General features: G+C 44.9%; 1 protein-coding gene across 1 annotated transcript in view; it reads right to left on the reverse strand.

Moving 5' to 3' along the window:
• Lonrf3 (LON peptidase N-terminal domain and ring finger 3) overlaps positions 1-11,281 on the reverse strand; it is a 50,441-nt gene extending 39,160 nt beyond the window's left edge. The window contains exons 1-3 of the mRNA XM_035449836.1: positions 10,255-11,281; positions 7,422-7,540; positions 1,909-2,031 (exon numbers count right to left, since the gene is read on the reverse strand). Coding sequence (XP_035305727.1) covers positions 1,909-2,031; positions 7,422-7,540; positions 10,255-11,095 — 1,083 coding nt within the window. The 5' untranslated portion in view covers positions 11,096-11,281. The remainder of the gene's footprint in view (positions 1-1,908; positions 2,032-7,421; positions 7,541-10,254) is intronic.
• Positions 11,282-26,581: the final 15,300 nt, after the last annotated feature.

Genomic DNA, 26,581 nt, shown 5'->3' on the forward strand with positions numbered 1-26,581 from the left:
TGGAGAGGGCTGTATAGCACCCAGTCCAAGGTTGAAAAGACAGAAGGTAGCATGAGGAAAAGGATGCCAGGAGTCAGAATCAAAAGAAACAAGGCAGGAATAATACAGTAGTTGCCTTATTAGCTTCACTACCTAAGAACTCTCTCTAGGTCTTCTCAATGGCTTTGGAAACACATGTTAGGGTTGACTTTCAGTGAGAATAATCATTCCACATGAACAAAAGTCAATTTTGATGTAATTTCAGCCTTAGAAAGCCCCAACTGGGTCAAGAAGTAAGGGGGTGGTCCAGAAACTGTAGTTTGAAATAAAACATAGAGCTGTGGATTCTAAGGTGGCTTATTAATGCCTAGTGCATCTGGACCATTTGTCAAATGTTTAGCCCTAAAACTGAATAATCCAGTGAATACATACATTGAGGCCTCTCAGTGTGCTTAAATGGCTGTTATAGCTCCATAACAGTCAGCAGACAATTATCTCCAAATTCCTACATTAATTTCAGAATTTTGTAACACTTATCTTAAGCACACATTCACTTGTATTGCCTGGCATTCATATTGACCACTAAAATATTGCAAGTTCCAGGAGGAACTTAGGGCTTCTTGTGTCTTTCATCAGGCAGGTATAGAAATGACAACAGCCCATCCTTACAAGTAAACTGGAGAGAGAGGTTAGTTCAACTCACGATACCAGAACCTCTTTGGCCACCTGAGGAACGAATGAAAGAAAGGCATGTGCCCTCAGGAAAGTCACCGAGCCTTGGATTCCTCATTTAATTGTCTCATCTATAACATGGTGAGAAATAACAGTGAGGTTCTGGGGACTAAATGGAACCTTCTACAGAAAGTACAAACCAAGTGACTGGCACATAGGCAATGCTCAGGTAATGCCATACCACGGACTGACTACACTTAAGTTTTAGGAAAGGTCCATAGACTGCTAATAATTCTGCCCGAACCATGCCCCTTTCAATAAAACCTTATCCACACATACAAACCAGGTCAAACTTTTTTCCAGACAGCACATTCCATGCCAGAGTAAGAAAATCCAGAGTCCAGCCTCTGCCAACCTTATTAGTTTTGCTAAATATTCAATTCTAGAGTCTTCAGAGACCAGTTCTGTCTCTTGCTCACTTTCTTCCTCCCTTTCCCTGTCAAACCATTACACATGGGTAAGAGGGCTTGAGGCCTGGTGTTAAATAGTGCATGGGGACAGGAAAACTAATACAATCACCGAGTGTCAGCACCCAACTTCCAGACACCAGAAGAATATATTAGAATAAATGGCAAAGCCCATCAAATGAGGCTGCTTAATCCTTCAATTCAGTTCTTAGTATTTCTCATGATATTTGTTTTACAACTACATTCTCCTGGGACCCAAGAGTTAGAAGGACTAGTTAGATTGTTTCAAAATGGACTCTGACTTGCACTTGTGAGATACTGGGTTTAGTTTTCTAGCAGAAGAGGTGAAGGTTTGAGTTCTGTATGTGGCAAGCAATGTGGAGAGCATTAGTGTCCTTTCCCAGGAGCTGTCCTCCATGTGTGTCTGGTGACATGTGTGATTCAGGCACTGCAAGCAGCCCCCACCCCCTAGCCCTGATCTCTCATCAACAAGCCTTCATCCTCAGGTTAGCTTACTTGGTTTAGCTTGGTTTATAGCCCACTGATTCCAAGACAAAGCATTTATCACTGGCTCCTACAAAAAAAGTTGGACCTGCTAATTTGATAGTACATACCAGAACATCGGGGCTTCTGGGCAATCAGTTGGCATCTCTCTCATGCCCCTTAAACCCAGAGAACCACCCACTTAGGAACACAGATATTGAGGAGGGTTGCATCTTCATCCTTCTCCCTAGAGAAGACAAAGTGGTGGGGTTCCACTAGGCAGCTGACCCTAAGTCACTCAACTCACCCTTTGAGCTTCAGCTCTGGCTTTCTTGTTGTTTCCGTCAAGGGACACACAGTAGAGAAATTCTCTGAGTGCTTCCTCCACCTTGCCTAGGGTGGCTAAAGCTTGTGCTTTTCTAAAGTGTGCCTGGAAGAAAACATTAACAGTCAATCACATCCTAGTAGCCTTAATGTAGTTACTATTAACAGCGATTTCTGGGTACGTATCTGGTGGGTGGAATGTTGTCAAAAAAGGCTTTGATTTTCATCCCAGTAACAATGGCAGACTATTCTGAATCCCATTTTAAAGACAACAAAAGGGGATCCAGAGAAATAACTTGACCGAAGTACAACAGCCAGAAAGCTGTCAAGTCCAAGTTTAAACCTGGGATGGACTATATACAAAGCCCATATTCTTAGCTTTTATACTTACTCAAGTATGATCCCCAAACTGAGGATCACAAACATGTCAGAGCCTCCATTTAACCACAGGCTACAATAGCTCAGTTTTCAATGTTCATCCAGAGATGACTTGCCTCTCTTTGAACTGGTCTGGAAGACTGGTGGCTTGAGGGTGCCAATTGCTTTTACGGAGGCCTGAGAGACACACTATGGCCCCTCCAAGATCTCAAAGGTCACTAGCAGCAATCTAGAACTGGACCTGTGGCCTCAGGACTTCCAGAGCACTCTTCTCCCCAAAGGCAGACCACCTTCCAGAAGTCCCAACAGTGACTGAGCCAATACTTTTGCTTCTGGAAACTTAGCTGTCTTTTCCTCTATGGCTGCACGTTTGAAAGATATAAGGATGTTTTATGGCCTCAGAATTCAAACCCAAGTGCTGGGGTGTGGTGTTATACTATTTATGATTTATTAAAGCTTGCCTGGGGATTCAGAAAACAAAGTCAGCTTCAAGCTATAGAGGTCAGGCAGTGGTGGTATACACCTTTAATCCTAGGATTTGGGATTAAGAGATAGATGATTTCAGAGTCCAAGGCTGCCCAGATCTACACATGATGGAATCAGTACTAAAGAGAAACAGCTCACACAAAGATGACCTCAACACCTGGGATCACACACCTTTAATCCCAGCACTAGGGAAGTATATAAGACAGGAGCAAGGTCTCAATATCAGGCATTCATTCTCCAGCCACACTGAGGAGAGGCAGCAGGATCAGCCCTTTCAGCCTGAGATAGTGGGAAGAGGTAGTGGCCTGCTACTTTGCTTTTCTGGTCTTCAGCTTGAAGCTTGAACACCAATATCTGTCTCTGTGTCTTTTACACTGTGGACTAAATTCTTTAGAAGGGTCTGAGCAGCCTCCTGAGGTGGGGGCAAGAAAGAAAAAAAAAGAATATAGGGCTCTCTTTGTGCCAAGTATGAATGAAAAGGGCCAGGTGTCACTTGTCAGGCGATCTTCTGCCTCCTCTTCTAACATACATGGTGTCAGGGCCTGGCTAGGAGTTGCTTTCTTGAGCAGTGGCCACAGCCTCAAACCTCTTGGGGACGTCTATCCACGCCCTCACTTTATTCTGGATCCTAATCTTGGCTGCCACACACTCCCTTGTTGCTCCTGCCAAGAGTAGCTTTCTGGAGAAAGGCTAGCAGGACATTGTAGAGCATTTTTAGGAGGATAAGTGCTGGAAAACTAGAGAGGCCTCTGGGTTCCCTGTAATCATCTCAGTAGCAACACACACACCCCACTTTCTCAGGATGGCCAGCTTACCCCACTGCTAGCTGTACTATCAGCAAACTGCATTGAATGGTATTAAGCCCTGGATAGATGGGTGAAATTGGGCTGCCTAATGGATTTGCTCATTTATGGCATTGCACCCCAAAATAGTGGGAAATAAAGCAATCAAGGTGTAGAAGTATATGCACTAGACCCTTTTAGCCCCCAAGGCAAAAGAGTTCTATGAACTGTGGGGAAATGAAACCCCTGCCAAGTACTTGCACCAATTTTTCCTTCACTGGAGAAACCTATTTTCTCATTGCATCTAGAACACGTTTCTCAGTCCTCTTACCATCACAGTATCTAGATTTAGTTTTCCAGCAAAAAAGGCTACAAGAAAAGCCCCTCTTGCCCTGAGGCAGCTCCCTACCTTGCATGTTAGACAGCCTGTCACCATGGCAATTTAAGGCGTCGGTGACTTGTATTAAGCTGCAAATGTGTTCCTTGGGAAAGAGAACACACTGATACATCATCACCTATGAAAACACTCTCAACAATCCAAATATATACGCTGGAACAAAGAGAACATCTTCAACAAATGGTGCTGGCATAACTGGATGCAAACATGTAGAAGACTACAGATAGACCCAAACCTTTCGCCCTGCACAAAACTTAAGTCAAAATGGATCAAAGACCTCAAGATAAACCCAGCCACACTGAACCTACTAGAAGATAAAGTGGGAAATACCCTTGATTAATTGGTACAGGAGACCGCTTCCTGAACATAACACCAGTAGCACAGACACTGAGATCAACAATTAATAAATGGGACCTCCTGAAACTGAGTAGCTTCTGTAAAGCAAAGAACATAGTCAGCAAGACAAAACGACAGCCCACAAACTGGGAAAAGTTATTCACCAACCCCACATCTGACAGAGGGCTGATCTCCAAAATATACAAAGAACTCAAGAAGCTATTCTCGAAAACACCAAACAATCCAATTAAAAAATGGGGTACAGAACTAAATAGACAATTCTCAATAGAGGAATCTAAAATGGCTGAAAGACACATAAGAAAGTGTTCAACATCCTTAGTCATCAGGGAAATGCAAATCAAAACAACTCTGAGATACCATCTTACTCCTGTCAGAATGGCTAAAATAAAAAATACCAATGACAGTTTATGCTGGAGAGGATGCGGAGAAAGAGGAACCCTCCTCCACTGCTGGTCGGAGTGCCAACTTGTACAGCCACTTTGGAAATCAGTATGGTGACTCCTCATGAAAATGGGAATCAGTCTACCACAAGATCCAGCAATTCCACTCCTCGGCATATACACAAAAGAAGCACATTCATACAACAAGGACATCTGTTCAACCATGTTCATAGCAGCATTTTTTGTAATAGCCAGAACCTGGAAGCAGCCTAGATGCCCCTCAACTGAAGAATGGATAGAGAAATTATGGTACATTTACACAATGGAGTACTACTCAGCAGAAAAAAACAACAGCATCTTGAAATTTGCAGGAAAATGGATGGAACTCGAAGAAACCATTCTGAGCGAGGTAATCCAATCACAAAAAGACAAACATGGTATGTACTCACTCATATGTGGACCTGTTTTATGATACATAGTAGTGACCGTGCTTTATCAGAGCTGTTTTTAATGATGTTGCTCAGAATGGTTTCCTTCCAGATGATGATTGAGAAATTAATTTAAAAAAAATAGTGCCAGGTACCACAAGGATAATAGAACTGTGCTGTTTTTCTGGGATTTTGTTTTTTACTTTTTTTTGTTTTTTTAAATGGAGAGTGCTGGATGTCTCTACAATTCTGTTCAAATGACTGCAGAACCTGGAAAAGCTGTTGCTGCTATTGATGCATAACATACTGCCATTATTGGTCTTTTTATATAAATATAAATATATGTATATATACATATATAATTTGAATTTTTAGAAACTTTAGCTGTGCTGTTAACTTTGAAAAAAAGTATCCCAGTTTACCGCGTTCGGTTGGCATTGTACAAAAATTAACACCCATATTGTTCTAGAAATGTTGAACTTAATTTTTTTCCATTTGTACAGGGGTAACTCACTGTATTAAATATGTAAGGTCTTTAAAAAAAAGAAGGGATTTTGAGAGCCCATCCCATATGTAGGGATGCTCTCTTGGCCTGGACACATGGGGAAGGGCCTAGGCCTGGCCCAGGATGATGTGGTAGACTTTGGGGAGCCCTTTTTTAGGGCTTACCCTGCCGGGGGAGGGGGGATGGCTAGGGGCAGGTGGGATGTTGGGGGGGAGGGAGAGGGAGAAGGGATTGACATCTGAAGCAAGCTTGTTCCTAATTTGAACTAGTAAAATAAAACTTAAAAAAAGATTTAAAAAAAAAGAAAACACTCTCACGAAAGACCAGTGAGATTCACTCTAATATTACAGGCTCACTGAAATGTTCCATGCTGGCCTCAAACTCATGATCTTCCTTGGATTACAGGCACATGCCACCACACCCAACTTCACAAGTCCTTACCTGAAGTTCCTAGATCTGAAAAATTTCTGATTATCCAATGTTTCCATACGTTTAACATCAAAATGCATTAGGCAGCAACATCTGAACTAAACTGATTTAAACCATTTTGTAGTATTTATCCTATTCAGTGTGATTTTGCATGTAAATTACTGCATAGAGTGTCTTTAATTAGACTGACTGGGAGACTGGAGATTATTGAAGGTATTGCCTAGTCTAAGGTCCTTCTACCATCAGAAACATTCTGGATTCATAGGACACCTGTTCTCATGAGATTCAGATAGGCACCGTGATCCTGGTCTTGCAGACACTGCTTTTCCCACCCTCAGGTTGTATACAGAGGACCTTAAACCAAGATCCTGTAATGTTTATAGCTTGCAGAATGTTCCATTTGCCATTCTCACTTTTGATCCTTGTGCATACCCGTGAAACAATCATGGCAGATAGCAATAGCGTCATTTAACAAATAAGAGCACTTGAGTGTCAGAGAGTATAGCCACTTTCCTATGGTCACATTTTGCAGACATTAAGGCCCAGACCCTGTTCTAATCTTCTAAACAAAATACAGTCAATTGGAGGAGGTTGCTCCTGAAGCCAGGAAAGATGTAGAAAGTGGTACTTTGTATTCAAGTATCCCCTGTCTTGATGTCTACTCTGTCTTTCTTCTCTCCTATGTGATCTAGATTTTTTTGTGGGGGTATACATACTGACATATCAAATGACTGTGTTAACGATTCAAAATGGCACAACCATTGTGCAAATATGAAGATCTCTTTAAGGAAAGTCATTTAAGCTCTCAGGAAGCCTGGGTATCAGTAGACATTCTTAAGGACCGGGACAGCAATATCTTAATCCTAGAAAATTATAAGAGTGATGACGATGGTGGTGGTGATAGCAAACAGTTATATAATGCTGCATGCATCATTCCAAGCATCTCCCCTACATGATCTTGTATAATCCCCACAACAACCCTATTTAGTATTGCTTTGAATATACACATGTTATAGATGAGGGCATTAGACACAGAAAATTTTCCCATACGGCTAAGAAACATTGCAGAGCTGAGAGACATGAAGTCAGGCTGTTTGGCTACCGATTCCATAGTTTGAAAAAAAAATGAAGACCAGTTATCCTGAAGGTCACCAATTGAAGGAAAGACTTGTTGAGATCCCTTGCAGACTTAGACTTCCCTTTACCAAGGGATGCCCTGCACTGTCCAACTCATTCAGAAAGCCTTCTCCTTGTTCTGCCAAGAGTGACCATTTCCTGCCCCAGAGGGACAGCCCTTCCTGCCAATCCCTTTTTGCAGTATAGCCCCTTCCCATCCCTCCTGTCCCACACTCACCTTGAAACCCATTGGCCGAAGTTTACATGCTATTTCTGCATCATGCAGTGCATCCTCATGAGACTCCAAGGTGAAATAAATTTGAGACCGATTGCTGTAAAGCAAATGGTCATTTGGAGCTGCCAAAATGAGAAAAAAAGCCCTCATTAATGGCCCAGCACAAGCATATGATAAGTCCTGTATGAGGGTGGATCTTGAGGAAAGAAAAGGCACCTAAGCTCTTTCTACTGGACCAAAGGGTTAAGTGTCATTTCCAGTCCTAATATTGCCCTGACTTTAACACCCTAGCTTCCCCGTGCAAAGCAGTAACGTTGCCCTCCTATTTCAAGCGGGTCCCAGGAGGTGTGGTGTCCATGATGCATTAGAAACTCTCACGTAGAGGAAGCCCTGACACTGTTCTGCCGGATGAATGGTGCACATTGCTAGTGTCCAGCAACTTGGCTCCTGAATGAGACACCATCAGGAAAAGAATGAAGTCAGGGAAGAGAGAGAGAGAGAGAGAGAGAGAGAGAGAGAGAGAGAGCCAGCCAGATGTGAGCCCTATCTGGACACCCAACAAGTCCATGTTAGTCTTCTAGGCGGGATTACCTGTGGCTTTAACCCCACCTCCCCCTCTCCACAATGGCCAGTGCATATGAAGATTTCCTGGAGGAAAATGCATTTACAGTGTCCATCCTCCCATCGATGACCAAATGAGAAAGTGCCTTGTCAAGGCTTTTAGGAGTCTTACACCATCACTGAATCACTAGAGTTCAGGCCTGGACAGGTCTTCAAACCACCCATTCTTCAGATAGGGAAAACAAGTGAGATGAAGTGATAGGGCTATAAGTCACACAGCTGGTTAGAGTCAATGCTAGTTGAAGTTAAAGTTTTGAGGCTTACATGGAGGGAAGTTCCCTTTTCTGAGTGTGGGCACAGCATTTAGAAGACTAAAATACCAGCCATTTCCAGGATAAATATAGTCTGTTGAAGAGGCCCCCTTTCATCTTAGAAGGGCGAAGTTGGTGTGGACATTTTTGCCCTGAGTGCTCTGAGGAGATTAACAAAGGCATAGGAAAGACCTGAAGAGGGAAGTGGTGGCAGTGATAAAAAAGGAACGTGGGAAAGGAATCAACCTCTCCTAGAATTCCATCCATAAGTGGCCAGAACCTATTTCATTCGTATTGCTGCTTTCTTCCTCAAGTTCTGGGCTGCAGCTTCTACTGCCTGAAACAGGCTTTGATATCTGCCTGTACCCCATTCCTCAGGAGTAGGCTCAGGGAGGACCTGGGTGCCCATTATTTGCTCTTGACTTTTGCACAGAGTTTACAGTCTTCTCGGCCACTTTTCTGAAACACACAGCAGCAGCTCAGAGCCTGCTTTGTGTAGGCAAAGACAGGATATGTGTTGTGAGTAGATTTGCGTCCTCCAGTTATCACATCCAATCAGCCCTGGTTTTGCTCCCTCCAACGTAACCTGTTGCTGACTTGAGTGGGATTCAACATGTGGAGACTCCAAGCTAGCCCTCCTCAATCCCTCAGAGATGACCTAGGAGGTCCTAGGATCCCACAGCCCTGTCTGCTTAGTCGCACTGCTTCCTCCCCAGCACGATTCTTTGGACACCGAGCTTTGCCTGCCTGCAGAGATGCTGGCATCAGCTTGTGGTTCCAAGGCCACTTCCTGGGTCTAAGTGGAAGGAGGCAGGCGGAGCAAACAGGTCTCTGGGAGAACTCCTGTCCAGGAGAGATGTGGAACTGTCCGGGTTGCCCTTGAAGCTAAGAAAGCCCACCCTACCTCTTCAGGCAACTCGTGGAAAAGGTAGACAGAAGCATGCCCCCTTTGTAGACAGCCCCTTGTTTCCTTGGGAATCCGGAGAAGTTGCCTGGTCCTGCTGCCCATTGGGAGGGGTCAAAGGGTTTTATGTCAGGGCACAGACTGTCTGACTGCAGCGGGTGGAGCGCGCGGGGAGGGGGGGGCAAGTGCATCTATTTCAGCCAAGGATCGTGTGATAGGAAGCGGTGACAATGAGTCACAGGGCAGCGGGGAGCGAGCCCCCCCTTCCGCCCCCCGCACACGCTCGCGGGATGGTTTCCGAGGAGAGCGTGGCCCACTTCGGTTACCTCAGCGTTACACAATCCCCGCCTGCCGGCCAGCCCGCCCGCCCGTCCGCCCGCGCGGAGGAGGGGCCGCCGGCCCGGGCGGCTCGAGGTCCTTATGCAACCAGTGCTCTCCTGACCTAATTCCAGGCCGGACCCACCCCACAGGGAGCCGCGGCCCCGGAAGGGACAACTCCCAGAGACGGGAGCCGCAGACTCGGGCGCCGGCGGGCCACCTCTGGTTGGCAAAAGCCAGGAGGACCGCGCGGGAGTTTGAGAAATAGTGCCAAGTTCTTCTTCTGGCAGGGAAGGTGCCGGCAGGTGTAAGACGGAGCTCTGAAGTGTCCAGGAAAGAGAGAAATAGGGACGGTGACAGTGAGCAAGACAGAAACAACGACAAAGATGAGAAGAAACGTGCAAAAAGAGAGCAATGGAACGAAACAGATAGAAACCGGGACCGGGAGGTATGGAAATACAAAAGCAAGCAGGAGATCCGCAGAAGAGCAACAGAACCAGAGAGGCTGAGGCACAGCCAAAGAAAGCTAAAGTCGGGAAGGCAAACTCCTAGAAACGCGCCTCCTCCTCCCGTTGGGTTACAGCCATTTTCCCCATCCCCCAACCTCAGCCGCCCCACCCCCATCCCCGTGCGCACCCAACTCTGCCCTGGGCCATCCCCCATCTTGCAGCCCGGTTCATTCTCCCGCCCCCTCGCGTCGTGACCGAGCCCTCGCGGCCCAAAGTAGCGGCGGAGGACTCACCCAGCCGAACGGCCTCGTTGTACTTGAGCAGCGCTGCCTCCACCTGGCGCTCACGATACAGCCGGTTGCCCTCGTGCCGGAGTTGCGACGCCCGCGCCGGGCCCGGGAACAACTTGCCCAGGAGGCCGCTGAGCACCACGTTGACTCGCAGTTGCACTGGCGCCGGCTGCCCGGCCCGCCGCGGCCCGCGTGCCCTCCCACTGGCCACCATGAGAGCCGAGAGCTTGACCCCGCAGAGCGCGCAGCGCCGGTCGGCGGCCCGCCCACGTTCCAGGCAGAGTTTACAAAAGGTGTGGCCGCACCACAAGGACACGGGATCCGAGAGAAATCCGTGACACTTGCGGCACTTAAAGCCATCCCATACCTCGGGGGCCACGGCTGCAGCCTCCCCTGCCTCTTCCATGGCCACCTTGCAGCAGCTCGAGGTGCCGCTCTGGTCGGAGGGAGCTGGCGCCACCGTCTCCTTTTGCGGGACGCTCTCAGCCAGGCAGCGCACGAGCTGCTCCAGCTGCTCAGCCACGAGCTGCTGCCTCTCAGAGAGCTGTCGGTACACCTCGAGGGCTTCCCGAAGGCGCCCCCTGGATGCCAGTGCGTCCGCCTGCGTGAGCAGGACTTTGCACTCCGGCGGCGGCGTCGAGGTCCCCGGATTCTGTGTTTGCTCCAGCGCTCGTGTGGGGGGAGGTTCAGAGCCCTCGGGAGACGCCTGTGGGTGGGCCCCCGAGGTACCTCCGGCCGCGGATGCAGCCCGCTCTTCCGGCTCCGCCAGCTCCGCCAGTTCTAAGTTGTTGCTGCCGAGCTCGGCGGGCAAGCTCAACATCTGTGCAGACTGAAATGAATCCATATTGAGAGGGACCTAAGGAGGTTGGGGTTGGGGGACGGGGCGTCTAGGAACAAGGAACTAGCTGGAAGGAGCGGCCGCTGGAAGCGAAATGCACTGCAGTGAACGCGGGCTCGCAGTGCGCCCGGCTCTGCCTCGCCTCCTGGAGCTCCATGCCGGCTGCCCCGCGCCGCCTAATAACTGTCTTGTCTCAGCAAAGTGTTATATAAAACGTCACCACGTGACGCCCCACCACGCTGCTCATTGGCCGGCAGCGGGGAAATTGTTACAAAACCAGACAGTTTTGTAACAGCGTTGTGCTTGCTTCTTTTGGCTTAGCGTTTCTTGGCTTCTTTTTTTGAGGTTGTTTGTGTTTACTCTTTGTTTTCCACTCGCGACTTGGATCCTTTCTGGACCGGGAAGAGGAACGCAACCTCTTCTTCCACGCTTTTCCATCTCTAAACTCTGTCCCATCCCACCTCCAAAGTAGCCAGCAAACAGGTCCGCTCCGCCGCTTGCTAGAGTCCCCTGCCCCGAGAGAAACTAGTCCCAATAGGCTCCAGGCACAGGATCTGCGGGGACGCCGGGCTCCCCTCCAGGGGGCGACGGCTGCGGTATGCACGGGGAATGGGTAGCTGAGGGGCACCAAAGAAGCCCTCACCCTTTGTTCCCTAGAAGAGCCCTAAGTGCCTCCAATGAAGCTCCTGAGTTTCCTGGGGGAATTCCCTCACAGAGACTTAGCGCAGTTTCGGGAGAGCTCTTTGTTTCCCACTTAGGCTGAAAATCCCGAGCAGTGGGTCCAACAGATGAAAAAAAGTTGGGCAGCCCGTGCTGCACAGTGCCGGGCAGCAGAGGAAACACAAAGATCCAGATCCGGATTGCTGACTGGGACTCCAGGGACGTGCCCTCCAGCCCTCCTCCTTTTTTTCTCCTCTAACTCCGAAAAGGAACCAGTGCTGGAGCTAGCAATGGGCACCCAGATGGAGATTCGCGGGGCCCCAGGACCCAGAGACCAGATGTGCACACCCTCGAGAGCTGAGTTTTTTGAGTTTGATGGACACTGGGGGGCGTGAGAGAGTAGCGGGTGGAAGATATGGGTCCAAGGCAGAAGAAAGTCCAGAAGAAAATCAGAAAATTCAGGTACAGCCCAGCTACATAACAGTAGACAGGTTCATAAGAGCTGATTTCTGGCCGTGGTGCCTCACCATAGGGGTTGCACATTTGGGCTAGGCTGGACTTGGGCGGGCGGGGGTGGGGTCTCAACCAGGCAAACTTTTAAAAATGTCAGACTGGTTACAAGCCACACAGAAGTTTACTGCCGGCCCCTACATTTCAGACAAGAGCCAAGAAAAAAAAAATGAACAGACAGGTTTCCAAACATAAAGGAATACCACCTTTCAGGGACAGTTGTGCTACTCCAAGAAGGAAAGCAGAGTTCAGGCTTGCTTTCAGTTGGCCTCCCCCCTCCAGTGCCTAGAGGTCCTGGACAGTGTTCAAAGTAAGATTCCCAGCAAAGGGCCACCAAGTTGGCTCCTACGCTCATTGAATACGCTGGGGAACTTCAGTCAACAGCATCTAAACCCCATTATTTTCGCTCCTAAACAAATGTCTGGGATGGTTTTAGCTGGGATGAAATCTTGTTTCAGAGCTGGGATGTTAGACTCTCTCCCAGCACTGAGGTCCTTAATCCAGAGTAAGCCAACAAATACCAAGGTCCCAGAAATTAAGTACAGACCCTCTTTCTAGTGCAGCACACTCTTTCTAGTCAGACAGGACCGTAGGAGTGGGGCAGAGAAGTGAAGAAAGGCAGTTTATAGACAAAAAGAGAGCAAGAGAGGAAAGTGGGCTTGGGATCCAACCAGGAAGGCAGGATCAACATAGGAAAACTTGGTCTAGTATTAGCTTTGTCATGATTTGCTGTCAAACGGACCCTGAACAAATCCTTGGGGTCCTACGGTTTCCTCCAGCCCTAACCTTGAGTGTTCTGCTCCTAAAACCAGATTTTAGGTGTTAACACTGAATTCCAAATAACAACAGCATATACCATGGAGGGGAGCAGGCAGGTGCTTGGAACTGGAGACAATTCAGCAGCAGCAAATGCTGTCCTCTATCAGAATCCAGCCTGAGCTAGATTTTGAAGCTAGGGAGCCATCAGGAGGTTGTCCAGGAGATGGAGGGAGTGGAGACATGTCAGTAGCGAAGAAGCTGCAGCTTCTGGTGGCTTGTTGTCTGGGATCTGGACACTCCTTTCACCCCTTAGTTTACTCTACTGTCAAATGGGATTCCCAGAACTAGTTCTACACCTACCACTTCTGGCATATAAGGAAGTTATATGTATAACTGTCCTTCCGGTAAGGAAGGAACAATCTGTAGGGCTCAAAGAGATTCCTATGAAAGTAATAATGAAACCTCATAATTTAAAAGTATTACCCTTTTGACATCTCCAAAACATCAACACAAATTGTTTTCCAAAGATAGGGATGGGGGTGTGCCTTGCTTCTCAGACCACTCTGTTAAGTAAGTGGTCTTGACTTTATCTCTCCTTAACCTAACAGGGAAACAAAGATGTCAGACAGGCTGGACAGAGAGAGGGTGACAGTCCTACTAACATGGAGAAGGATGTCCTGTCCGTGGGATACTGTCTTTACACCTGCATGTACACGACACTGACTGTGGATTTGGTTAGGTATGTTTCTGCTTGTCAGGTCTCTGGTGCAGAAGGCAGTTGCACCTAGCTGGCTGCTGACCATACCAGACTTCACCAAAGAGGTTTACACTGTGCTCCACAGTAGTAGACTATACCCAGTGAGAATTCTACTGAATGCTGGGAAAACTGCCACAGCACTTTTCTTTCCTTCTTTATTTAAATTAAACAAACACTAGTCTCATATACATTTATGGATCAAGTCTCCTACTGAAAATAACCACTTGTATGCTCTTAGTAATAACTGGGAGTGAGGGTAGGTGGAGGGAGTTGGCAGCATTTTCTTTTCAGATACGCATGTCCCCACTGAAAGATCATAGTCTATTTTGTTAAGATTGCACATGGCCAAAATGAATTGGTAAGAGAGAAAGAATTTAAACACTTCTCATTTCTACTGGCTACAAGAAAGGTTTTCCAGTTAGGCTCTGAGGAAACTTCCTGGGTCCCAGAGGGAAGAGTAAACAGGACTGGACTTCAGCTTTCCTCAATCAAGACAGTATTCATATCCACCTCATTTATGTAGTGAGCTTACAATACAATTTCATTAATGATGTCTCTTTAAAACAACCAGTTTTTTGAGGGAGACATTATAGGTTTAAAGAGAAATCGGGCACTATGGAAATGTCCAGAGATCCACAAGGATGATGCCAATTAACAATCTAAGCAATAGTGGAGAGGTTACCTTAAAAGCCCTTCTCTGATAATGAGATTGATGACTACCTTATATGCCATCCTAGAGCCTTCATCCAGTAGCTGATGGAAGCAGAAGCAGACACCCACAGCTTAACACTGGGCTGAACTCCTGGAATCCAGTTGCAGAGAGGGAGGAGTGGTGAGCAAAGGGCTCAAGACCAGGCTGGAGAAACCCACAGAAACAGCTGACCTGAACAAGGGAGAGCTCATGGCCCCCAGACTGATAGCTGGGAAACCAGCATAGGACTGTTCCAGACCCCCTGAACGAGGAGGTCAGTTTGGAGGTCTGGGCAATCTATGGGTCCTCTAGTAGTGGATCAATATTTAATCCCTAGCATACGAATGGACTTTGGGAGCCCAGTCTATGTAGAGGGATACTCCCTGAGCCATGACACACTGGGAGAGCCTAAGCCCTGCTCCAAATGATATGACTGACAAACTTTGAAGATTCCCCCATGGAAAGCATCACCCTCCCTGGGGAGCAGATAGGGTTTAGTGGAGGGCAGGGGAGGAGGGTGGGAGAGAGAGAATTGGGATTGACATGTAAAACAAGCTTGTTTCTAATTTAAATAAAAAATCTGAGGAAAAAAAAGAACAGGAATCTACTGTGAATTTTGAGTGTGTGCCAGTTTTAGAGACTGAAACTGTATATCTGATCAAAAAATAAAATAAAATAAAATAAAATAAAATAAAACAACCAGTTTGAGAGCCTCGGATATTTTCATTCCCTTTCAGATATTTATATTGAGCATCACCTATGTGGCACCTACGGAGTACCTACTCTAGGTACTGGAGCTTTCTGTAAGCCGTGCTTAGATCCCAGGTGTTATTTATGGACAGTAGCACATCTTTTCCTCCATATCTGTGTACTGACTTTCTGAGGAAACTAGATGCTCCATAAATGTAAAACAAAACAAAACAACAACCCCCCCAAAAAAAACTAGTGCCTTTTGTGGTTTTCGTCCTCAGAACACATTAGTTGAACAGGTTTTATCAAGCATAATAATGAACTTTTCCGTCTAGACTGGAAACACACAGGGGGCAGGCAGCAATCCAGCTGGATGAAGCTCTCCACCAGCTCATTCATAAAAGGCCAGAGCAGGCGTGTAGATAGTGAATGTTTGACATTCCTGGGATGGAAGAGTCCCGGGACTCGGATAAGAAGTGAGCAACTTTCTCTTCTCCACACACACAATGCAATGCAAAGAACCTTGGCCAAATCACATACTTTGCCCTCTACCCAAGTTTCTCATTTCAGAACCTGGGATAGATTTACACTCTTTAAAGACATTGCACGTTGCTATTCAGAATAGCCCAAATCCAGCATTAACATGAAGTTTACTTATCATCCCTGGTTTCACAAATGAGGAAATTAAATGCCAGAGAAAGCTAGTGACTTACTACAAGCCACAATGGGAGTTTAGGACACAGCCAGGATTAGAAGCCAGGGCTTCTGTCTCTATGAGGATTTTCCCATGTGACTATTTTGCTTCCAAAGGACACGGAGCATCTGTCCAAATAAGTAAGAAATTATGTCAGATTTCCCATCTACAAAACTTCCATCAGTTCAACTAATATGTACTGTGTGTTAACGAAGCTGGCATTTTGGAGTAATAATAATAGGCTATGATGTACACAGTCCCTACGTTCCAGTAGCTCCCTGGGGAAATGAGAAGTGAAGATATGAAGCAGTTAAGTGAAGACAACAGGCAGTATGCAATAAGTGGCAAGACTGGAGGAATAGTGTGTTTATGGAAAAGCTCAAAGACAACAGACTGTGGCACCTCCTCACAAAGAAGGTGCCTGTCAGCTAGGTGACAGGAGCTTTGAACAGCTGCTTCTCAACTCAAGGGGGCTCCCTGGGTCGGGTTCCCTGGGGAAAGGAGGGAACATTCCAAGCTGAGCTGCAGGGCATCTTTTTTGTGAAGCTGGGGATTGAACCCAGGGCCTTCCACAAGCTCAGCAGGTGCTCTAGCATTGTGCTATACTCTTAGCCCAAGCATTTGTAGTTTTTAAAGTTCTCCAGGAGCCCGTGAGGCTCCAATTGGTCTAGTGTTCACCTGTGGGAATGATGCAGTAGGTCCTTCTTTCTCTCCTTCATCCTCAGTATCCCCAAAGGAGCCTGGAATATCAAGAATTCTTTACTACATTTGAGTGAAGGGCAAACTGAAGATTTAGAGATTTCCAATGGTGAGGCCTCCTGCCAAGCAGGAAACAAAAGCAAGATCATAAAATACCAAACCAAGGAAGGTTTGCTTCATTTATCACCAAGACAATTCAGAACTGCTTCCATACCCAGCAAATCTATTGACCAAAGTACAAAAAAAGGAGCAAAGTTATGGAGCTGGCATCCATGTAAAAAAGCCAGGGAGAGGTTTGTTGCTGGGAGCATACTGTTTTAACTTCACTGTGTGACTCAGCCCAAGCCACTTTCCCCTTCTCTTTATTTCTGTTCTTTCTTCACTTATTAATAATGATATCCAACGTCACTGTCAGGATTAGCTCCCAGAGATGGAAAAGGCACAGCATAGCTAGTCCTGATGTCATTCTGGGAACAGAAGGAATCCACAGCCATCTGCTAATGGTTATGAGTGAAATGTGTGTGTGCTGCCTTCAGAGTAAGCATACTCTTCCCAGGAGGAGAATAAACTAGGCATCTAAGTCTGGGACATAGTGGGACAGTGACCAATGTGGAAGATCTAGAGGCCCTGGCAGGGAGCATTCTGGCCCTAGGAGAGAAGAAATAAAATGCAAATGAAAAGATTCATCAGGAGTGGATTTTCTGACATTGGCAAGACTGGAAAGTGGTTAGAATCAGGGGTTAGCTTATCCAATTGTTCTCAAATCAACATTTAAAGTTTTATACTTTAACCACTTGGAAGGACAGGGATCTGTGGTATTAAGTTTATTCACACCGTTGAGAAAACACGACCGCTATCAATAGCCAGAGCTTCTTCGTTCCCACAGTACTTCACATAGCATTCAGTGCTAGCTTCCTATTCCCCATCCCCTCACTGCTGTCACTGCCACTCTGCTAGCTATCTCTGTTGACTGTATTGGGATAGTAGCTCAAATAAGGGGATCCATAGGACTCTCTCTTTTATGGCTGAATTATTTCAGTTTAGCACCATGTCTCTTGGTTTTATCCACACCATGGTATATCTCAGAACTTCCTAATATTAAAAGGATGAATGATATTCTGTTGAATGTCTACACATTTGTCCTCCATTAATGGACACTTAGACTGAATCAGCTTTGAGCTATTGATATATATATATATATATATATATATATAATATATATATATATATCGAGGCAAACAAATATCCCTTTGAGATCCTGTGATGAACTCTGCAAAGTATATACCTAGAAATGGAATTGCTGGATCATGTGGTGGGTACTAGCAATGCACAAGGGTTCTAACTTCTCCACTTCCTTGTCAACACATTTTAAAAATAGAAGCCACCCTAATGGGTGTGAAGTGTTATCTCATCGTAGTTTGAATTAGCATTTTGTGATGATCAATGATGTTCACATATTTCCGTAGGTTTTTTTGGACACACACACACACACACACACACACACACACACACACACACACACACACCTTCCTTACGGAAATATCTATTCAAGTTTCTGTATTCATTTTAAATATTGTGTTGGAATTGTTTCAAATCATTGAATCTAGTAGATCGGCAGCTTGTCAGTAACTCAGCAAATACTCAAGTGACGGATGTTTTATCTCAACTTGTGAGTTACCTTTTCACTCTGCTGGCACATTCCTTATTGGAACATTTGTCAGGACTAGGATTTTGAACTTGTAATCCAAAATCTGGCTATGAAGCTAGGCATAGTGGAATGTGCTTGTAATCAGAATCTGGAAGACTGGGCACAAGGACCACCACCAGTTCAAAACCAGCCTGGGTTTCAGAGTAAGTTCCAGGCCAGCCTGGCATGTAGGGCAGATCTTGTCTCAAAAACAACAACAAAAATCTAGCCATGGGACAGTGGGTAAGATGGACTTAGTTTTTTTCCGAAAAATTGATGATACTTATAGGAAAACCTAGTTTAGAAGATTGATAATGATGAGTAAATGACATCATTACATTAAATCTTACGTAAGTCTAGTCCGCTTTAAATGTTAAATAACTGGACAGCTTTATTCAATATCAGCTTTAAGAACGAGAATTGACATAACTGGAATGTGTATTAGTTACCATCAAAAATTTCTATCTAACAGTATTAAATAAACAAGTTGAACACAGTACTATTATGCAACACTTAATACTAGTATAGCAAGTTGCTATTTCAAAAAACATTTAGACATGTATCATTCATTCAACAGGCTCTGCTGGGAACATAATCATGAGTAAGACACAGTCCCACAGAACTGAGTGGGAGAAATAAACCAGGAAAGGGGCAGTTTCAATCAGGTTGATGAGTGCTGAGAAGACAGAAGCACGAAGGGGAGGTAATGCAGAGGAAAAGCGGTTCAGATTGGGGGAGGACTTCCTGGAAAGATAATAAGGGCACAGAATTCTGCACAATTCAACAGCTAAGGGAAAGAAAGGGCAAGCTGGAAGGACTGTGTTTTCTAGGTACACGAAGAAACTAGCACAAAGGCTGGAGATGAAAGAGACTGCCTTGGGAAAGAACTAGTTTGCTGTGACTGCAGTCTCAAATTTAAGCAAAGAGTGGTATGGGGGAATCTAGAAGGTGCAGCACTTGTCAGTCATGAAAAGTGTTCTAGATCATGGTAAGTGGTTGGAATCTTTTTTTTCTTTAAAACATAACAGTCTTACTATGTAGCTCAGGCTGGCCCTCCAACTTGTGGCAATCCCCCAAGAGCTTGCTACACTCAGCTGTAGGGCTTGGAATCTTTAGCTTAGAAATAACAGAGCTAGCCAAGGGGTTAGAAGAAAGGAGCTACATGATGTTTTTCTTTTAGGAAGATCTCTTCAGCCACAGTGGAGAGACTAGAATACAGCTGAGAACAGAAAGAAGTGTAATATTTGAGAGAAATCTCAAAGAAAAGGGAGAAGAGGTGGGCACTTAATAGATGATCTCGGTTGACACTTTGCCAGTTAGAGACTTAGGTGTTAGCACAGTTACCTTCAAGCTGAGCACTGGGGTTTGAGGACAGCTAAGCAGCTTGTACAAGGTCCTTCTGTCTAACTCACTTCATGAGATAAAGCTGGGAGACAAGTTTCCACATCTGCATGTATAAATCCTTTTTAGGTCTCCAAGCTCTGCTTCCCTGGTGGCTGCTATGCAATAGGGAGTCATTTCAGAAATGATTGATCGGTTTTCAATTGCTCATCAATGCACTATGGCTTTGAATCCTTCACTTTCAGATCATTCTTTTCCCTCCCATCCAATGGGTGTTAAGTGAGTATGAAGCCTATAAGTGATCCTGTCCATCCCAGGGGGCTCAGATAAACAGGGTGGAAAAGGCCAGAAAGAGTGGACTAGTGTCATCAGCAGGAAGATAGATGCAACTGGAAATAATTGTAGTAAGTGCAATCAGACACAGACAAACACGTTTTCACCAATTTGTATATCCTGGATTTTAGTATCACACATGTTTATAGAACCTGAAAACAGAAATAAGATTGCCTAGAGGAAATGACTAGGAATAATAGGAGGGAGAGAGGGTTTGAAAGGGAAGGAGGAGAGTACATAGTCAAAGTGCTTAATGTATGAAAAGGACTTTATGAAATCCATCGCTATGTACAATAAATAGATAGGCTGACAGAAAAGATCACTTGATTGTAGCCAAGAGGCCAAGAAGTGATAATGAGAATTTTATATTAAAAAAGTCAATGTCGGCCACAAATAGCTGTGAGATACAGCCAGTCACATTTGTCTTATAAATGCCTATCTGAAAACCAAGGGGGGATAGATGAAAAAATGCACTCAAATTCAGTAACTTTATAAATACCTCTTAGAAATAAATGTACATTCAAACTGAGTAAACACTTGCCTATAGGTATGCTCAGCAAATGGGTTTTCTGATCTAATGACCTTGGAGTTGATAGGGATTTTCTCCAAAACTCTACTGTTTGTTCACTTGGGAATATGTCCCCATCCTAGAATTGCTGAGCATGGTGTTATCAAACCCAAACTGTCAACCAAGATACATAGGTATGTTTCTATCTGGGACACTTGTATTAAGATTTTGTTTTGGCAAGGATGGAAAATTTAGAGAAAGGAACATCAATAAGGAGGTGAACTTACAGCTTATAGAACATCCACCTAATGTACCTACCCTGAGGCATCAAGATGATGGAGCATTGTCTGAGTGAATGGCAAGGCACTGTCCATGCAGAGGGTGATGATGGCAGCATCATTCTTTTATAGCTAGGAAAGTCTGTGAGGGCAAAGGAGATTTGGGTGATACAAAACACATGGGGCTACAAGCTGCCGGGGTAGCAGTTCCCACTCAACAGGACTGATGGTGCAGCTGAATGCAACTACATTCCCAGCAGTTGAGTCGTATAGGTTACAGAGCCTGTGAAGGTGATGCCCTTGGAATATGAGAGTCGAAGTTGAGTCTTTTGAGTGGCCAGCATTTCTTATGATCTGCTGCCCTTCCAAGACTTGCACGTGCAGTAGGAGAGGCTCTGTTTGAGAACCCCGGGCTCTTTACTCCCATTGTATGGAGGAGGCACCCTGTACAGGTGTTTCTTTTGGAGGAGCAACTACAGCGCCCTCTCCTTGCAGCATTGTAACTAGGAAGTCAGCAAAAGGCCAAGTGACTTCCTGCCATGTGTGTGAAGTGGAGGCAGGATCATGTATCGAGCATGACACCCTCACTGTCTCAGCACCTCAGGGCAATCCTGCCTCAGCACAAGGGTGGTCATCTCATTTGTCACTCTGAAGCCATGTAAACAAATACAAGAAGTGCAATTAGGCCCTGTGCAGGTAGAAGAGAAACAACACTAAGGGTGATAGGTTTTCCAAAGGTCCAGATTTATTCAAGGGACATTTTTTTCAAATACTCATCCTGTGCAGAATACCATTACAGGTGCCACAGGCGATAGAACCTTGATGAAATCTTGGGTGTAACCTCTCGTAAGGCTGTGCTTTCCTAGAAAAGCTAAACATTGACCTACCAAAGCACATCTTTCTTTTTTTTTTTCCTTTTTCTTATATGGGTTTTATTTACATTAGAAACAATCTTATTTTACATATCAATCCCAGTTCCCTCTCCCTCCCATCCTCCCATATCCCCCAACAACCTCCCCCATCCCATCCCCCATCCACTCCCCAAGGAGGGTGAGGCCTTCTATGAGGAATCATAAAAACCTGTCAAGTTATTTGGGGTAGGGCCTAGGCCCTCCCCTGTGTATCTAGGCTAAGAGAGTATCCCTCCATGGGGAGTGGGCTCCCAAAGTCCATTCATGCATTAGAGATACATCTTGGTTCCACTGCCAGAGGCCCATAGACTGTCCAGAAGCACGTCATTCTTAATTCAACATGACATGGAGGCGTGGACACATGCAGAAGTCTAACAAACATGGTCTGTTTTTGAGCAGGATATAAAGGAGAGGCTTGCAATTATCTTCCAGGGGCGTTCCCTGTCTTTCCTGGCTCTACATGGAAAGTCAATCGGGTGGTATGCTCCGGGGGTCCCTCCCCTGCCTCACGCTGGTCTGAAGGTAGGTCTGCATTGGGCTACTTCTATGAGCAGCAGAGGGAGAAGGATGGGAAAGAATACTCTTCCCTAAGGAAATCTGCTATCATGTCCATTTATTCACACTTTTAGTTCACATGGAGACTGTGAACTAAGGCAAGCTGTAAATCTTAGGCACCAGTGAGCTCTCAGTCCACAGAAAAACTCCGGGAATACAGTAAGTGCTCAATACATGCTCACTGCATGATTGAATTGCTAATGTATGAAGTGTCTGCCCCACTGCTTCAAGTGGGCAATCGAGCTTTTGCTGACTTGCAAAGAAAGTAGCTTTCGTATAAAAAGCAGTCTCCCCAGAGGATTGGATTGTGTGGTAGGTTAAGAAGGTTCCCCATTTTTCATTTTCACCATCATAGAACTACCACCAAATTCTGTTTGCCTTTTATCCAGGACACCTCCATACCTCCTCTACAAGCAAAGAGCCTTCAAGGACCTGTGTGTACCTTCCCCTGGGCCTGCAGAGATGGTAGCCGGCCTGACTTCCTCCCCCAAGGAACATTGCTTTTCTTTCAAAGCCAAGGTACTTCCTTCTCTGAGGAGCCCTTCCTGAGAAAAGCCATGACCTCTTCTGACTCCCCTAGCTGCACAGCTGAGTGACTCATGACATTGCAAGTAAATATGCTTGAGTCATTTGACTCACAGATAGGGCTTCATGCATACTTTTCTCCCAAATAGAGACTGAGGCCTTGGTTGTCATCAATGGTGCCACCTGCTTCTTGATCCTCAGGAATAAGGCACTGCCACATAGGTGAGCAGATTGAATTGACAAAAGAATTGATCAGAGCCTTTCAGGGACTCTCAAGGCAAAGATATTTACTTAGTGCAATCATGGTTGAAATACCTTTCTGCAATCAATTTGCCCCCAGATGATGCTAGACAGATAAGAAGTAACCTGTGCAGCCACACTGAACCTACTAGAAGATAAAGTGGGAAATACCCTTGAATTAATCGGCACAGGAGACCGCTTCCTGACATAACACCAGTAGCACAGACACTGAGATCGACAATTAATAAATGGGACCTCCTGAAACTGAGAAGCTTCTGTAAGGCAAAGGACACAGTCAACAAGACAAAATGACAGCCCACAGACTGGGAAAAGATCTTCACCAACACCACATCTGACAGAGGGCTGATCTCCAAAATATACAAAGAAACTTTAGCTGTGCTGCCAACTTTGGAAAAAAGTATCCCAGTTTACCATGTTGAGTTGGCATTGTACAGAAATTAACAGCCATATTGGTCTAGAAATGTTGAACTTAATTTTTTTCCATTTGTACAGGGGTAACACACTGTATTAAATATGTAAGGTCTAAAAAAATGAAGGGATTTTGAGAGCCCATCCCATGTGAAGGGATGCTCTCTTGACCTGGACACATGGGGAAGGGCCTAGCCCTGGCCCAGGATGATGTGGTAGACTTTGGGGAGCCCCTTTTGAGGGCCTTACCCTACCTGGGGTGTGGAGGGGAGATGGCTAGGGGCAGGTGGGATGTTGGGGGGGAGGGGAGGGAGAGGGAGAAGGGATTGACGTCTCAAGCAAGCTTGTTCCTAATTTGAACTAATAAAATAAAATTAAAATTAAAAAAAGAAAAATAAAATGGACCCAAACAGTGCTTTCAAGAGGCAAAATATAAATGGCTGAGAAATATTTGTTTTGTTTTGTTCTGTTCTGTTTTTAAAGTTCAACATCTCTAGCAATCAGGGAAATGCAAATTAAATCTACTCTGAGATTTCATCTTACCCAAGTCAAAATGGCTGAGATCCAAAACACAAATGACGACAAACGCTGGCATGGATGTGGGGAAACAGGAACACTTACTCACTGCTGGTGGGAGTGCAAATTGCTGCAGCCTCTATGGAGATCAGCGTGGAGGTTCCTCAAAAAACTAGAAATAAATCTACCGCATGATCCAGCTCTACCACTCTCCGGCACTTACCCAAAGGACTCTGTATCCTACTATAGAGATATTTGTACACCCAATCTACTGCTCATGTCCTTTATATCTCTATACATTTTCCACCCATGGGCATCTCTAATCAATAGAAGAATAATAGAGTACACAGTTTCCATACTCAGTATAACATTTTCAAGTTCTGTCCATTTTATGGCATGTATTTATTTTATTCCTTCTTGTGGTCAAATGGACCACTTTATATTTTTATTATTGAATCCTTGGTTTGCTCAGCCTGCTTTCTTATGTCATCCAAGATCACCTTCCCAAGGGAGATATCACTGGCAGTAGGCTGTGCCCGCCTGTTCCCATAATTAATAAGGTAATGCCCCACAGACTTACCTAGAGGCCAATCTTTTTTAAAATTATTTTTATTTAAATTAAAACAATCTTATTTTACATACAAATCCCAGTTCCTTCTCCCTCCTGCTCTCCCATCCCTCCCACCATCTCCCCATACCACCTTCATACACTCCTCAGGGAGGGTGAGGCCTCCAATGGGCGATCATCAAAGTCTGTCACTTCATTTGGGGCAGAACATAGACCCTCCCTAGTACAGGTCAATCTTATGGAGGCAGTTCCTCAAGTATAGCTCCCTCTTCTCAGATAACCCTAGCTTGTGTGAAGTTGACAAAAACTAGCCAGCACATTTTTATTTATGGTGTAAGACACAGTCCAACTTTCTCCTTTTAGCATGTGGCTATCCATTTTTGGACCTATTTGTTCTTTCCGCAGTGGATAGTTTTGATACCCTTGTCAACAATTACTCATAGATATGTAGATTCTTAATTCTGTCTTATTGAGTTGTATAGCTATCCTTATGCTCTTGCCACACTAATTTTATCACTATTGCTTTATGGTAAAATTTGAAATCAAGAAGTGATGCCTATCTTTTTGGTTTTTTTTTTCCTGAAACAGAGTTTTGTGTCTTTAAAATCAGAAATAACAGTACATAGGTAAAGAATAAGGTACACCCAAAAGAGTGGGTATTGGCTCCCCAAAGAAGAACTGTACTTCAGGTGCTAGTGGCAAGTATATAGATATAGAATTAAGGAGAATATTTCAAATTTCATTGCTGAAGTGATTTTTAATTAATCTAAATTCTTATTATCATGTTAATTATGCCTAACAATGGATTTCATTATGACATTCTCACAAATGGGTATAGTATATTTGGTCACATTCATTGTTACTTCTTGTCCCCTTCCTACTCCCACTGAAGCCCTTCGTCCTTATAACCGGTCTTCCTTTTTTACTTCCATATGTTTTTACTTATTTATCTTGGTGATCCAATGGGTTTACTTAGAATTGCTTACATGATTGTGGGCAAGTTACTAATAGCTACACCATGAAGAACATCTCTCTCTCTCTCTTTCAATGGCCATTAATGGCCAACAGCTCCTCAGGGAAGAGTGGGGCTGTTACGATGAATCTTTCTGCCAAAAGCCGCCTGAGTCCCACTGCCACGTGTGCACTTTACACCAGCTGCCCGCCCGAGTTAGGCCCAAAAGAATACACAGAAACTTGTATTAGGTTTAACGCTGCTTGGCCAATGACTAGGATTCCTCATCTGTTAGCTCAGTCTTAATTATCATAAATCTATATATTTTATAAGACTCATCTTATCGGACACCTTATTGCCGGTGTATCACATTGTGCTGCTGGAGCAGGAGCAGAGGGGAAAAGAGGGCCCTTCCTGTTACTCCTTCTTTAAATATGAGTCTCCTTGCTATGTCACTTCCTGCCTGGATCACCACTTCTCAACTACATTTCCCAGAATCCTCTTTGACTCCTAGTGCTGTCTAACTTGCTGTCTCATTGGCCAAACAGTATTTTATTTAACAATCAATAAGATAAACATACACAGTAAATTCCCTATCATCTCCTCTTTTCTGTCTAAATAAAAGAAGGATAACTTATCTTTTATAATAACTGAAGAAAACTATAACCATAACTATCTGTCTTCAATTTTATCAAAGACCACAGAAGGAAAATATATAAACTCTAGAATTGACAGGACATCTTGCTACCTGGACAGTCACCCAAAGTTCCTCTGTAACGTTGGGGCATCCATCTTCAGCCTATAGGCCACACCATGTCTAGCACACTTCTCCATTTCAACAGGAACCCTTCAGTACGGTCTTGTTTTGTAAGTTCAGCAGTCATTTTCTTGTGGGTCCTGCATGTCCAGTTTATATAGCAACAAACAGTCCAGACAAGAGCAGTTTCTTGCCCAAATGGCTCATCTTGCCATGTTGAAAGCAAACTCCATAACGAGTTTCTTCGATGCCCATCCTCTTTTCTGATGTAATTGGTGTACCAGGAGCAGTTGTGTCTCACTGCCAAGAAAAACCCTAAACCATTTAAATGCCATATTTCTGTAGGTCTTTGAAAGTTTTGAAGAATACCTAATTATGTCAAATACATCTCTGTATATCTAGAAAACCTAACTAACCTAATTAGAAGTTCTG

This window comes from Cricetulus griseus, chromosome X (genome assembly GCF_003668045.3).
Source record: "Cricetulus griseus strain 17A/GY chromosome X, alternate assembly CriGri-PICRH-1.0, whole genome shotgun sequence".
NCBI lineage: Eukaryota > Metazoa > Chordata > Mammalia > Rodentia > Cricetidae > Cricetulus > Cricetulus griseus.